Source organism: Mesoplodon bidens (genome assembly GCF_964165515.1).
Source record: "Mesoplodon bidens genome assembly, chromosome: X".
NCBI classification, from domain to species: Eukaryota; Metazoa; Chordata; class Mammalia; order Artiodactyla; family Ziphiidae; genus Mesoplodon; species Mesoplodon bidens.
This window is the reverse complement of record NC_138163.1, coordinates 106280492-106294740: the sequence shown is the minus strand read 5'-3', so window position 1 is coordinate 106294740 and position 14249 is coordinate 106280492. Positions and strand designations below refer to the sequence as shown.

At 38.9% G+C, this 14249-nt stretch overlaps 1 protein-coding gene across 1 annotated transcript in view; it reads right to left on the bottom strand.

Annotated features, from left to right (window-relative positions):
* The window catches only part of RPGR (retinitis pigmentosa GTPase regulator), a 66384-nt gene that overhangs the window by 19571 nt on the left and 32564 nt on the right, over window positions 1–14249 (bottom strand). The window contains exons 12-14 of the mRNA XM_081222091.1: window positions 13512–13609; window positions 13061–13126; window positions 9675–10622 (exon numbers count right to left, since the gene is read on the bottom strand). Coding sequence (XP_081078217.1) covers window positions 9675–10622; window positions 13061–13126; window positions 13512–13609 — 1112 coding nt within the window. The remainder of the gene's footprint in view (window positions 1–9674; window positions 10623–13060; window positions 13127–13511; window positions 13610–14249) is intronic.

The following is a 14249-nucleotide window of genomic DNA, read 5'->3' as shown; positions in this document are numbered from 1 at the left end:
AGAGGTAACTATAATTACTTACATTCTGGGAAAAGGATAAAGGGACATAGGCACTTTAAATTGTTTGCTCTTGGTTATTTAAAGCAGATGGAAAACCAGACAGAGCGAGAACGTAGTCCATCTGGCTCCTGTCCAGCTAATCCAAATTATAAAACAGCCTGTCTATGGATTTGATAGACTGGTAATAAATCATGTAATGCTTATTAAGTAAAAGCAGAAAATACTAGTTTTACCCTTTATTCTATACTGAGGGGTTTTTTTTGTCATTTCATATTTTGGGTGGAAAACTGCTTATTTATTGTCATTAAGAGACTGGACTCTTTATTGGATTTTTTTCCTATGCTTTTCATTTATGCACTTCACTAAAGGCATAATGACCCCTAAAATAGGTGACACAGTAAGCAATCTGTGCCATTCACTCCCTTGAAGAATGTTTTTACAAAGTTCACCTTAGCCATATTTGCCTGAAACCATATATGCCCTTTATATCCCTTCAACACCGTAACTAGCTTCTCATGGTCACCTTCCTAGTGGCTATTTGGCTAAGGATAAGCCTGACACCCAACAGAATCTTTACTGGGTGGTTTGAAAAGAATGTCTCTAATAATTAGCTCACCTTTTTTTCTAGCAAAAATACAAATTGTGAGAGTTCAGGCTAGGGAGAGAACGTGTTTGTATTTCACACCTTAGTAAAACACATAAGTGGCATCCTCAGGCCAACAGCACTAAGGGTATGGCCTAATAGCATTCCCACTGAGGACAAGCAATCTGGAAGTGAAGCCTTGAGATTTAAGAAAGAGTTTCAGAAGTTACTCTGGGAGGGCTTAACTTAGGTTAATCAAGGTCATGAGGCAGTGCACTCAGGAGGGGAATGTGGGAGAAGGGAACAGGGTACCAGGGTAGAGAGTTACATTAAAGGATGTGCTACAAGTTTAGGTTGGGTAAGGTTAACAACAAGGTAGCTACCATTTACCAAGAACTTCTAAAGCTTTCTTTTTCTTCTGCATGATTTCCCCTCTAAGTGACATATATCATGGCTAGCCAAATGCACGTTACGGGTAGCTAAAATGATCAGAGATCATTCTACTTTGGAAGGGAATGGGAAGCAAGATTACTAGATTTAAGACTTAGGCCTGATAAACAGATGTATTCATAAATGTACATATATGAAGGCCAACTAGAAAGAACAGAGCTCCTGAGACAGAGAATTTCAGACTCTGCCCACTTATCTCCCAGAGGGAGGGTCAGTGAGCTGTATTCTATCAAAGTCCTCATTACTTGGACAGTTTGGCTAATCTAGGACCTGGGTCAATTCCAGTTGCGCTAGTTTACTAAGGTATTAATGTAACCATAGGACATCATGCTATTATAAAAAGAAACATGGAGTTATAGCTTATTTTAGAAATAAGCAAAACATCTTTTTTATAATGAACTACAATTTTACTCATTAACTTCATGTAGATCTATATCAACAATAAACTATATCACTTTCGAAGTTTGAGAAAGCTCTTAGAAAATGGCAACTGCCGTAGAAATCACATCATCAATCATGACACTTTGTACTTAATTAAGCACATTTAAAATTAATCTACATATATCTGGACAACTACTTTAAGTCACATATAGCACTTACCTTCAAACTGAAACAATTTAGGAGACTGGCAGAATACTGTCATTTTATAAAAAGAAAGGATAAAGTTTAAATACATTCTTGTCACCAGAACCACATATAATGTAAAGAGGTAATCTGGAGTGGTCAGTGGAAGTGCATCTGGTGTTAGGATCCCAGGGAAGAAGTGAATGGGCCTGGCTTCCACCAAAGGACCCTTATTTCATTGGTCAGACACAGCATGGGGAGCTGCAGTCTTTGGTCTGGCCCAGGGCAACACTTTTTACATTTCTTATGGGAAATACCAAGAAACCAAATGTTCCCCATGAGGTTTCAGTTTGCTTAAGAAACAATTACATTGTATGCTTTAAAAACTAGAGATTGCTATCAGAAGTCTGCCTAGTGGTCACCCTGGAGGGGGTGGGGGATGGGAAATGGCTGGAAGGGGATTGAAGGGGAGCTTCTAGGGAGCTGACACTGTGCTTTTCCTTGATCTGGATGTTGACTATATGGGTGTGTTCAGTTTGTGGAAAATACATTGAGCTATACATGTATGAGATATATACTTGTCTACGTATTAACGTCAAAAGAATTTTTTTTTCAAGTTAAAGACTATAAAGTGTAAAATTTTGTGCTACAATTCTGGATTCATGACATGCCTCAATGTCACAATGGGTAGAAAATGTTTTCCAAACAAGTTAAACAGAGCATAAAACTTCATATCTAAGTCATCGGGTGGAAAGTGTATATTTCAAAATCTCAATTTCAAGGTATTTTTTTTTTAGGACAAGAAGAGCTAACATATAAGTTCACGTTTTAACTACACTAGACATCACTGAGGCAGGCGTGGAGAGTGGGAAGGGCACTAAATACAAAGACCTAAAGACTGTTTTCCAAAGCCTTGCTCTACTACTTTTGGCCTGAGCAAGGTACCTACTTAATGTATTTCAGTCTATCTGTAAAATGGAAAAATGACATTAGCAACACCTACCTAGGAGGGTTTGTATCAAGATGAGAAAGATTGTTTACAGAGAAAATAATATGAGCAAACAATAAGTATTTGTATATAAGTGATTTTATAAAGGCCATTCTATAAAAAGATAGAATCCCAAGTATGCATTGAGGACTGTCAAAAAACAAGAAGTTTGGATTCTTTTTGCCATGTCTCAGATCTTATCAATAGAAAATAGTTCACTTAAAATGTACACTTCTTTGCTCTACCTTCTCGTACACATCCCTTTATTCTCTGCCAGGTGCCCGGTAGCCAGAGCAAGCGAGGGAAGAAGGCCTGTCAGGAGCAGCCCCTGGATGGCAGGGAAGTGGGGGGTGGCCTCAGCTGGGCTACAGGCCAGTGTTGCCACAGGGCAAGATATTCCTAGACCCTCAGGTTTTCCAAGAGAAGTCTGGAAAAACATTTTTTTCAATGTAAAATCTCCTGGTATTTCAATGTTGGCATCTGATTCAAATGTTTAAAAAATCACCATGTACACCAAACAAAATAAGTCTGCAGGCCAGACTGCACCCATGGGCTGCCAGTTGTGACTTCTCATTCTTCACTTCTAATGACACTACTTTATAATCTCTAAACTTTCCCTTCTTTCTGTGTGCCAATCCCTTACTTCATTCCTGTATTTTTATCACCAAATATATTACAGTTTGACTCTGATAAGTGGCCTGCAAAAATGAATGTAGTGCTCAGGGTACAGAACATCTTGCTGGTTCACAGTTTTATTCTTGTTTTCAGTTTTACTCTATCATTTTCCCCCTCTTTTTCCTTAGATGATTTATCTTTCTCGTTATCTTAAACAAATGCATGATCCATGATTACACTTTACGTGCGAATTATTTTTTAACTATGTGATAAAAACATTAGGATACAGAGGGAAATCTGTGGTCCCGTGACAGCACTAATATCTAAATTTAGGCTAACCGTGTGAGTACCATCAGCCTTTCGTCGTGGTTCAAATGTTGAGGGGCAGTATTTGACCCATGTATGGTGTGTAATGATAGTTTCACTCTACCCGATATTTAAGGGTTATTATTATCCATTTCATTCCCATGGATCTACTTCCATAAGCTAATTTTTTGGGGGCTGCTACGCTGTATTTAAACAAAAGTAAGGTTTACAGGCACACGAAACTAAATTAAACTCATGCACATCAGCCAGTGACTTGGAGATTCATGAGGGTAGCACTGTACCTGACTTGGTAGGTATGATCAGAGAGGATAATTAGAGTGATGCAGGTAAGCATTTGCTGAGTACCCCTAACATGTTCCATGTGTTAACTAATGTAAATATCAAAAGATCCCCCCCCCCTTTACTAAAAGAGGGATATAAGACTCAGAAAGGTTAAAAAAAAAAAAAACTTTTCCAGGTGTCCACTTAGCTAATCAGTGAAGGGCTGGGTTTGGAACTCAGCCCTACTAGACTATAGAGCCCATGCTCTGAACCAAACTCTGCCCAAATAATTTGCAGACCATAATGGCTGCCCTCAGAGTTGTTTCCTCACCACCCCGCCCCACCCACTGATATTTAAAGCATTGCATACTCCTCTTTTTTGTTGATAAGCTCACTTCAGCAATACCCTATTCTTATGTACCATCGTATATAATAACAGCAAATAAAAATTTAGAATTTTCCCCCCCAGAGCACCAAAGTCTCTGGAACATACATCTCCCTTCCTAAATTGAGAAATATGCCAGTAGAGCTTTGATGTTTATTTCTCAAAATCTAGTTCTGATTCTATGTCTCTGAAAAGTGGACTTCCTGGAGTTCACTCTTTGATGTCAACGTGGGCTCTGCCCCAGACCCTCTCTGCAGCCCTCCACTGCTCCTTCTTCCTTGGCTTTGGGGGCCCCTCTGTTTCTTAGAAAGTGTTCTTACCCTTCCTCCTTCTCAGGCTTCCCTTTTTCAACCTCCCCTTACCTGCTGATGTTTCCCTGAATTCTCTTCAGTTCTCTTTTCACAATACGAATGTTGCCTCTCATTCAAATCCACAGTTTTTAACTACATTTATAAGCCGCTGATACTCAGCATCTTCCCTGAGCTCCAGACCCAGATGTATAACTGCCTGCTGAACATCTCCTGGACCAACAAGCCCCCAAGCAGTCTCCTCAATCTGCCCCTACTCCTCAGTTCTCAGTCTCCGTGAATGGCACTCCTTCTTCCCAACTCTCCAAGCCAGAAATAAGAAAAGCTTGGACTTTACCTCCCTCCAAGCTCCATATCCGTACTAAGCTCTCCAATTCTATCCTCAAATCTCTCTCAGTAATACATGTCCGCAACTCTCCATCCCACTGTCCTAGTGCAGCCCTTCTTCAGTCTCTGCCTGGTCTACTGTAACTGCCTTCTGACTGCTATCCCTGACCCTGGTCCTGTTCCCTTCTAATCCACCCTCCATATTGCTGCCAGAATGATGCTACAAAAGCCCAAGTGTGATCATCTTACTCTTTTTTTAACACCTTTTACAAACACAGAAGCTCTTGTGCCCCTCTATCCAGGTCAAAGGATACTCTAGGCTGCAGTCACACTGAAACACTCTCCTGGCTTCCGTCAGCCTGGCTCTCATTACCCTGCCCCCTCTTTTAGGTTTTACTTTTCGTGACTCAGTTCATGTTTCACCATCACTCCCAGGAAGCCCTTTCCTTGTTTTTCCGAGTGGCAGCTGAAATGCCACCCCTGAAGCACTCTACTGTGCTGGTAAATTTTCTGGTCAGCCTGTAGAAACAGCCAAGAATTCCTTGAGATCAGGAGCCATATCTTATAAAAAGCACTTCCTTCTTATTAACTAAGGGATTTAATGGAGGAAAGCCATAGATTTGTTTTCAAATCATATTTTTATCTTTGGGCAGTCTTGGCTAATAACATGGGGGTATCAGGAAACATGAGGGCACTGTTAAGCAGGTTAAGGCAGAGTCATAGCAACTCCTTTTACCTGGTGTTCTTTCAAGAAATCTATACCTACCTAACATCCCTGATAGGTTAGAGGGGCACAGGAAGTTGATTGTAAGCAGCCCTCACTTCTTGAGATCCACCTGATTCGGGGTAGCTTCTGTTCCCTTTTTGGTGCTTGGTACATAAATATTTGTCGACTGAATAATATGTACCAACTATAAGTTATGTGTCAGGTACTGGGCATATAATATCACATTTAACTTTCACAATGGAAAGAAGGAAGGAAGGAATTACAGCACCTTTCTCCGAGGTAGCATTTTATTTTTAATCTACATGTATACAGAAAATTTATTTCTATAGTGAAATAATAGAAAACATTTCCATTGCACTCACCTGGTGCGCTGCTGGTCAGCAGCAGCAGATGTTTCTGTGGTACTCCTTTGTAGCTTACCTTATTTTTCTGCCAGAGTCCTCATTTGAAACTGTAATTCAATGGATTCTACATATACAACTCACACTTGCCTCAAAAATGATCACTGATAAACTACAGTAAAAGCATGATCAACCAGAAGATGGGGACAATAAAGAGGAACTAGTTATTCCAATCTACTTAACCAACTATTAATTCAGGTCTGAAAATGACTAGGCCAGTGCTCTTTTGACCAGAGTACCAGGCATGCATGAATTACTGCTTCTAAAAGAGCATAAAAAATTTTTTGGGGCCAGGGAAATGTGAAGAAATGGGTAAGAAATGCTGTTTACAATTGGTTATCTAGACTGGTTCAAATTCTGAGATGCACATATTTTAAGAACATCATTTCAGTATTTCCGGCTGATTATCTCTTTAGTGGAAGATGAATGCCCATAGCTTTAACATTGGTAACTTGAGTTTAAGAGTTTCTCATCTCCTTGGAGGTTTTTCCTTTATGAACTCCACTTCTGTCATCCATCTTATCTAATCTTAAGTCTACTTCTAAGATAACCACGTTTTGCACTAGATTTAACAACACAGCACATACATTTTAATCAAGGTATTAATTCAATTCTACTAACACTAATGAATGCGGTAGAATTTGCTAGAACACTGCAATGCCAAATCCGCATATTTGGTTAGTTAGTGGAAGCTACCAGAGAGCCTTGCAGCTAAGACAAAATTTATAACTGCTCCTAGGAATTTCTTCACTTCCTATCCTAGTCTTTCTCCTCATATTCTTCCTCACTCATGAAAAATCAAATGTGCAAAGAATTCAACTACACAAAATTCACAGGATGTTTACCATCACAATCCTCCTTGATAAAAGAAAGTATAAGACATTCCTCATGTCTAAGATATAGAAAGGACTGGGGAAGGAAAGCTATGAATAAACAATAATGAAACAAACTAGCTGCACTACATACAACGGAATTACTCTAGTGGAAATCTAGCCTCTCTAAAATTCAATATCTAATATTAGTTTCTCTTTTCACAGACGACTACTGACTGTATACATTTAATTTTTATTTTACTTGAAACATTCTGACAAGCAGCAAACAGAGAATTACAGAATAGTGAATGAAGAATACGTTGAAGGTAAGTAATAGACACTGGGAATGGCAGTACTGGGAATGAAGGTCTGACAGTACAGTGAAAGCTCAGAAACGATAGGAGCTTTAGAAGCACAGAACTACGGAAGACAAAAGACATTAAAGGTGTCATAACTTTTTAAGAGTAAAGAACATTTCATAGAAAACTAGATTAATTGTAAAGTATAATGTTTCTTCCTTAAAAAATTTGCTTATGCAAATAACAAACGTTAGAATGAAAGAATCTAAGAGTTACAAGGGGCTATAGCTATCATATCATCGAATCCATTCTATTTTACAAATAAGGAAACTGAAGCCCAATGAGTAGCTTTGCTTGGCAATAAATACTTAAAGTTTTTCATACTTTTACAATATACGTTCATCTCCATTTCATTAGATATTCTGTCATTTACCAAACAGTAACTAAAAGAGACATTAGAGTCTAAGTTCTGAACCCAGCTGTCACTTTGTAGATTGCTGCAAAAAGGACACATAAAAGGTAAAAAGACAGCACTATTTTTTTTTTAAATGTGAATTCCTCATTTTAGCTTTAGAATACCACCCATTCTTATAAAATTATTCTATACGGTAGGGAAACTGTAATCATAGACTGAAAAAACTATGCTAACATAGTTATAAGAAATTAGACGTTTTTATAACCCTTAAAGATCTGTGCCATTTTTAAAGGGACTTACTTGTATACACAAAATGCTTGTACAATATACTCCTGTTTCCTAAAACCGTCTTTAATGAGGAATAATAATATTAATTATATACTATGACCTTTTGATATTTTCTAGTTATATATTTATAATTCGGGGGAAAATACACCAAAATATTAGTTTAAGAGAAGCCAAAATTTACCAGTGCCTCAAGTTATCTTTATCCGTTTCTACTGTACCACAGGTAAGGTAACCATGACATAAAATCAATATAACAGAATGAGTGCCTATTCTTCATAATGTGTTCAAGTTGTTTGGCTGGACATAATCAGGTCAGATTTAAAGTTTGTTACTTCAATTCCAAATAATGTGGTAATACATTATTCCAAAATGTTTTGGAACCTGGTGGCCCATTTTCTAAGAGTTGTTTTGACTGCACTGGCATTTTGAACCTCTGTACTTCATGCTCTTTCCCCTTTCCTTCCCTGTTAGTAATAAACTTTTTGGGATATGTTTTATCCTTGTCATATTTCACAGATCCTCTCATCTTGCTCCCTTTGCTGGATTCTCTTCCACCACCCTGTCTTCCCTGCCTTCCACTTTCTTCATTGCCTCTCTCCTGGTACTTTCCCTCCTCTTCCTCATCGTCCTCCTCTTCTTCCTTCTCCCCTTCTCTCCTGCTGTTTTCTTCCTCTTTCCTCTCCCTCACTGCCCCCTCCTTCTTTTCCCTTTCCTTGCCTTCCCCCTCTCCCTCCTCCTCTCCTTCCCCCTCCTCCCACTCTCCTTCTTCCTCTTCTCCTCCTTCTTCCCCCTCTTCTCCCTTCCCCTCTGCTTCCTGCCCCTCCCCCTCCCCCTCTTCCTCTCCTTCCCCCTCTCCCTCCTCCTCCCCCTCTCTTTCTTCCTCTTCTCCTCCTTCTTCCTCCTCCTCTCCCTCCCCCTCTGCTTCCTGCCCCTCCTCCTCTCCTTCCTCCTCTTCCCCTTCTCCTTCCCCTTCTCCCTCCTCCTCTCCTCCTTCCTCCTCCCCCTCTCCTTCTTCCTCTTCTCCTCCTTCTTCCCCCTCTTCTCCCTTCCCCTCTGCTTCCTGCCCCTCCCCCTCATCCTCTTCCTCTCCTTCCCCCTCTCCCTCCTCCTCCCCCTCTCTTTCTTCCTCTTCTCCTCCTTCTTCCTTCTCTTCTCCCTCCCCGTCTGCTTCCTGCCCCTCCCCCTCCTCCTCTCCTTCCTCCTCCTCCCCTTCTTCTCCTTCCTCCTCTCCCTCCTCCTCCTCTCCTTCCCCCTCTCCCTCTTCCTCCTCTCCTTCCCCCTTCCCCTCTCTTTCCCCCTCTCCTTCCCCCTCCCCCTCCCCGTCTCCTTCCTCCTCCTCTCCTTCTTCTCCTTCCTCCTCTCCTTCTTCTCCTCCCTCCTCTGCTCCCCCTTCTCCCTCCTGCTCATCTCCCTCCTCCTCTCCTCCCTCTCCCTCCTCCTCTCCCCCCTCTCCCTCCTCCTCTCCCCCCTCTTCTTCCTGCCCTTCCTTTTCTCCTTCCTGCCCCTCCCCCTCTTCTACTTCCTCCCCCTTCCCCTCCTGCTCTTCCTCCTCCTCTTTCTCTTCTTCCTCTTTCCCTTCTCTCTTCTCCTCTCCTTCTTTGTCTTCTCCCCCATCTTCCTCCTCCTCTCCTTCCCCCCCTGCTTGCTCGCTCCCTTCCCCTTCCTCCAGCCCTTTGTTTCTTTCCTCCTGATGGCCCTGTTCCCTCTCCTTTTGCTCCCGTTCCTCCTCCTCTTTCAGGTTTTTCTCTCCCTTACCTAGGCTCTCCGTTTCTCCTCCTCCCTTGTCTTTCTCCTCCTCCCCCTCCTCACTTCCTGTTCCACTCCTCTGTTCCACTCCTGAATTACCCTCCTTCCCGACTCCCTCACCTCCACCTTCAGGCACGTGCTCTGCCTCTCCCCCTGGCTTTCCCTCGCCTTCACTCACCCCTGCTCTGTCTGTAAGGTCATCTGACAGGAGCTTTGCTTCTTCCTCCTCTTTTTCTCCAGGCACCTCCTCATTTATCTCTATCTCTTGCTCTTCTATTCCACTTCCTTCTGAATCATCTTCTCTTTCCTGCTCCTCTGGGATGTCTGATATGTGGTCACCCTTAAAACCATATTTTGCCATGTATTTGGACATTCTGTGTTCGATCTCTTCCTCATGTCCTTGTTCAATAAATCTTCTGCTATACCGCAAGTTTTGGTCAGTTTCCACTTCATCCTCTTTCTCTCCACTGCTAAATTCTATTGACTCAGGCTGCTTGAATCCATCAGCTGTACCCTGCTGACTTTCACCTTCACCTTCCAAGTAACTGTCTGGCTCCTCTATAGATTCTCTTTCACTGTCAAAGATCATATCTTGCTTGTTACTTTTACTTTCCTTAACAAAGCTTTTATTTTCTTCATCCTCAATATTCATGTCTCTATTTGGTAAGTCGTCAAGGAATGTATCAATATTTTTTCTATTCTCTTCACTTTTTCTTAAATCATTCAGACCTGTCATTTTCACCAGACCAGTTTCCTTCTCAGAGACTATTTCTTCCACTTCTGAATCCTCCTGACTTTGTCCTTCATCACTTTCCTTTTCTATTTCCTTACTATTAAGTGGATAGACATCATGCTTATTTTCATGTCTAAATATCCCTTTTTGCAAACTCTCTGCACTGGTGTTGGCCTGAGGCCTTTGCTGGCCTGAGTTGTTACCTACGTCCTCAACTGAAAATGCTTCCATTGTCACAGCTGCTTGCTTCACGTACATTCCTTTTGCCAAAAGTTGTTTATATGCTTTCCCTTCTTTCATCTTTTTGGACATCTCTTCACTTTCATATTCATTACTACCGTCATTTTCAGTATGAGCTGTATGCTGCTTCAGTTTCTCAATTGTTTCTTGTTTCTGTAAATGTTTTGAAGTAATCGTCATACTACTATTAGTTGACAAAGGTAACTTATCTATTACAAAATACTGCCAAGATTTTGCATTATTATACATTTCACTAGAATAAAAATGCCCAGTTTTATCAGACGTTTTGCTCAGATTTTGGTTTTTTGGGGGGATAATTTATGCCACTCTCTAAGTCTGTGGAACATCTAATTTTGATTTAGTAACATATATCTGTGTTTAACTTTCAAATTTACCACCTGCCTTAACTTTGCCATTATGCACAGTACCATCAATATTTATTCTCTGCCCCTTTTCTTAATCTGAATCAATTCTTAAATATATTTCCAGACTGATTTTGCAAAATATTGCTAAAAAATGTACGGTTTTCTACCTTCCCTATCGTTTTGTCAAATTTTGATTGGTCTTTTGATTCCATGAAATTCTCAAAATTAAAGAAAATAAATGAGAATATGAAATTTTTAAAAATTTGAAATAATGAATAACTTATTTCTAGAAGAAAAAAATCTGAAATGAAAACTATAAATGAGAAAGTTCCTTGGTGGCCTAGTGGTTAGGATTTGGCGCTTTCACTGAAGAGGCCCAGGTTCAATCCCACATGCCACAGGCAAAATACAAACCTCCCCCCAAAAAACAACAAAAACAACTACAAATGAAATGTTTTTATCAACACACTAGATAATAATTAATATATTTTTCTTTTCTAAACAAAATCCTGAGTTCTCAAATTTTTGACCCTCTTCTTTTTATCTACTATATTCTTTAATTATAATAATTTGCATACATAAAAAACACTATGAGAAAAAAATACTTAAGGTAAAATATAAGATTTTATAAAAGCTTTATAAACTTTTATAAAAAACATATAATGAAACATTGAGATTTTAATGATACATTAAGAATATGAAATTAATTTCCTGCTGGACAAAATAAGGCAAAAATCAAATTGTTGACCTAAATTCTACAAGCTAATGGATTGAAATAGTCAATGAATTTGGGTCTCTAGATAGTAAAACCTCACTAAATCAAGTTTTATAAATTGTGATGAGTGCTAGGCCTAGGAAGAGGTCATTTTTCGCTAAGTAAATTATTAAAACAGCACAAGTTAAAAATTAATATATAAAAAATACTATAATAAATCTTTTTTTATTTACTAAAAATACCTAGGCTTGGTAGGGCCTCCACTTAAAAGGACTACGTGAAGTATACAATATATGTCAGTTTAAAAGAAAGTGCTTTCCTTTTCTGTTTGTTCTAGGTGTCTTCTTTAAAAAGTCATGATTCTTTCAAGACCCCTAAGAGAGACAGGGGGCCAGCTGCCAGAAATAACTTCTAAATGTACGTGCCTAGCACAATAAAGCAGCACAGAAGAGGCAGAGCCCAGAGTCTAAGAGGAAGGAAAGACATACAGAAGATGTCTGCTTGGAAGTACAGTCAAGTCAATAGATCAGTCAGTCACTGAGCTTCCATAACTGTGTTAGGAGAAAAGCTCTCCCATATTCAAAAATAATGTGGTTATTCACCATGGCTCTCAGTAAGATATAGATAGGACTAATGAGGATTGGCACTAAATTTTTATAATTTAGCAAGATTCTCTTGGATTTCAGTGACTTTGATTTTAAGGATTTTTATTTTAACAATGTGGCAAAGGCACTAGAAATAGAAATAAATGTTTTCTGCAGCCTTCGTCCTTCAATTTACATGTCTCTAATTTATTTTTCTAAACTTCAACCCTTCATCCTTTCACATCACACTGGTCCTTAAAGCCAGGAAAAGCAAATGATTTCAGGACAGGTCTTTATCTCTTCAGGGTTGTGAAAACCAGAATATTCCTTCCTCTTGCTATTCATTTGTTATTCATTAAAGGTCTCTCTTTATCACCCACTCATAGTTTCTGACTAATTTCCAAATGTTTAATCTTGTTTTTATGCTACCAATTCCTTGATAAATTAAAGCCTATTCCAAACATTGTAAAAGCAATTACCAAATATTTCAACTAAAACCACAAAATTTTAGAGCTAGAAAAGATGTTAATATCATCCTGTAAGGCCAGCAAGGTAACTCACCCAAAGTCATACTCAACCAAAGTGTGAAGGCACTCATAAACAGCAGCCTCTTCCAATACTTAAGAACTGTGATAAAAATCTTTTGCCTTGATGGTAACAAAGTATGGCTACCGTCACTTGTTAGTGACGATTTGCTCCAAAGAGCAAACTTCGGCAGTGAAATTCTGCCACTCTTGTTGCATCACAGAAAATACACACCAACAGAACAAGCCCAAATTGAGGCTATATATATTGTATCCCCGTCTTTTAAATCTTAAAGTAAGTGAATGCTTACCTTTCTTGTGTTCTTTCCAGAAACCTTTCAAGAAAAATATAAATAATTTAAACTATTCTTACCCATCATAGTGAAAATAACTCTCTATATACCTTTTGTTTTTGAATTGGTGATAATTTTAATGATTTTTCATTGGAATTCAGGCTCATCATATGTGTCTGAAATAAATTAAAAAAATATGTTCTAAAAAGAATAGAGACTATATATATGATTATATATTTATACATATGATTATATATTTATATATATAATTATATATTGATTTTTAAAAATATATAAATGAAATTAACACAAAACAGTTCATATAGTCATATAATCAACTCTCAATTGCATACTAATAATGTGAGAGTTGAAATGAATTTTACTGTATGTAACCTATACCTCAATAAAGCTGATTTTAAAATAATGAATGAAACCAAAACAAAAACAAAAGCTTTTCTATGTATATAATGGCTTAGGAAGTAGACATACATATACACAGACACACATATACAAATACATGAGGAACTTATATCTATATCACATAAATAGGAAAACCATTACCATATTTAAGACATCAGTAGTTTCTCCAAGGCTTTCTGAATCCTCTGCTGAAAAATTGTCTGTCTCTTTCCCTTTGGTTATTTTATGTTGAAAATAATCTGAATGATTAAAAGAGAGAAGAGAAAACAAGAGTTCAACAGAAAAGTGAAAGACAACTAGACAATAAACAGAAATTATTCTGTAATATAAAAGTACAGTTATAATTTTACTTAACGTCCTTTAACCTAACCTCATATTAAGGGAACTGAACAGAATTCATTCACAGTGATAACAGGTTTTAAAATATTTTTGAAAATTTAAAAACTATGACACTGATGAGATAACAATTGCTTCATTCATGTGAACAGGCAAACATTATTCCTTTGGGGTAAATACTACCCAGGTATCAAGCACTGTGATGGCCAGACCCCAAAAAGATCCCCAACAACCCATATCCTCTGCTATGTATACCTCTGTGGAGTTCCCTTCCACATTTTACCAGGTTGGTCTGTATGGCCAATAAAAAAAAAAGCAGATATAACTGTGATGCTATTGTGGCTTATGTCTCAGTTCTCTCTCCCTCTCTCTCGCGCGTGCACACACGCACTTTCTTGGAAGCCATGTCGTGAGCATCCCCAGGGAGAAGCCCATGTGCTGAGGGAGTGAAGCCTCCTGCCGATGGCCACATGAGTGAGCTTGAAAGAGGATCCTCCAGCCTCAGTCAAGCCTTCAGATGACTGCAGCCCCATCTGACAATGT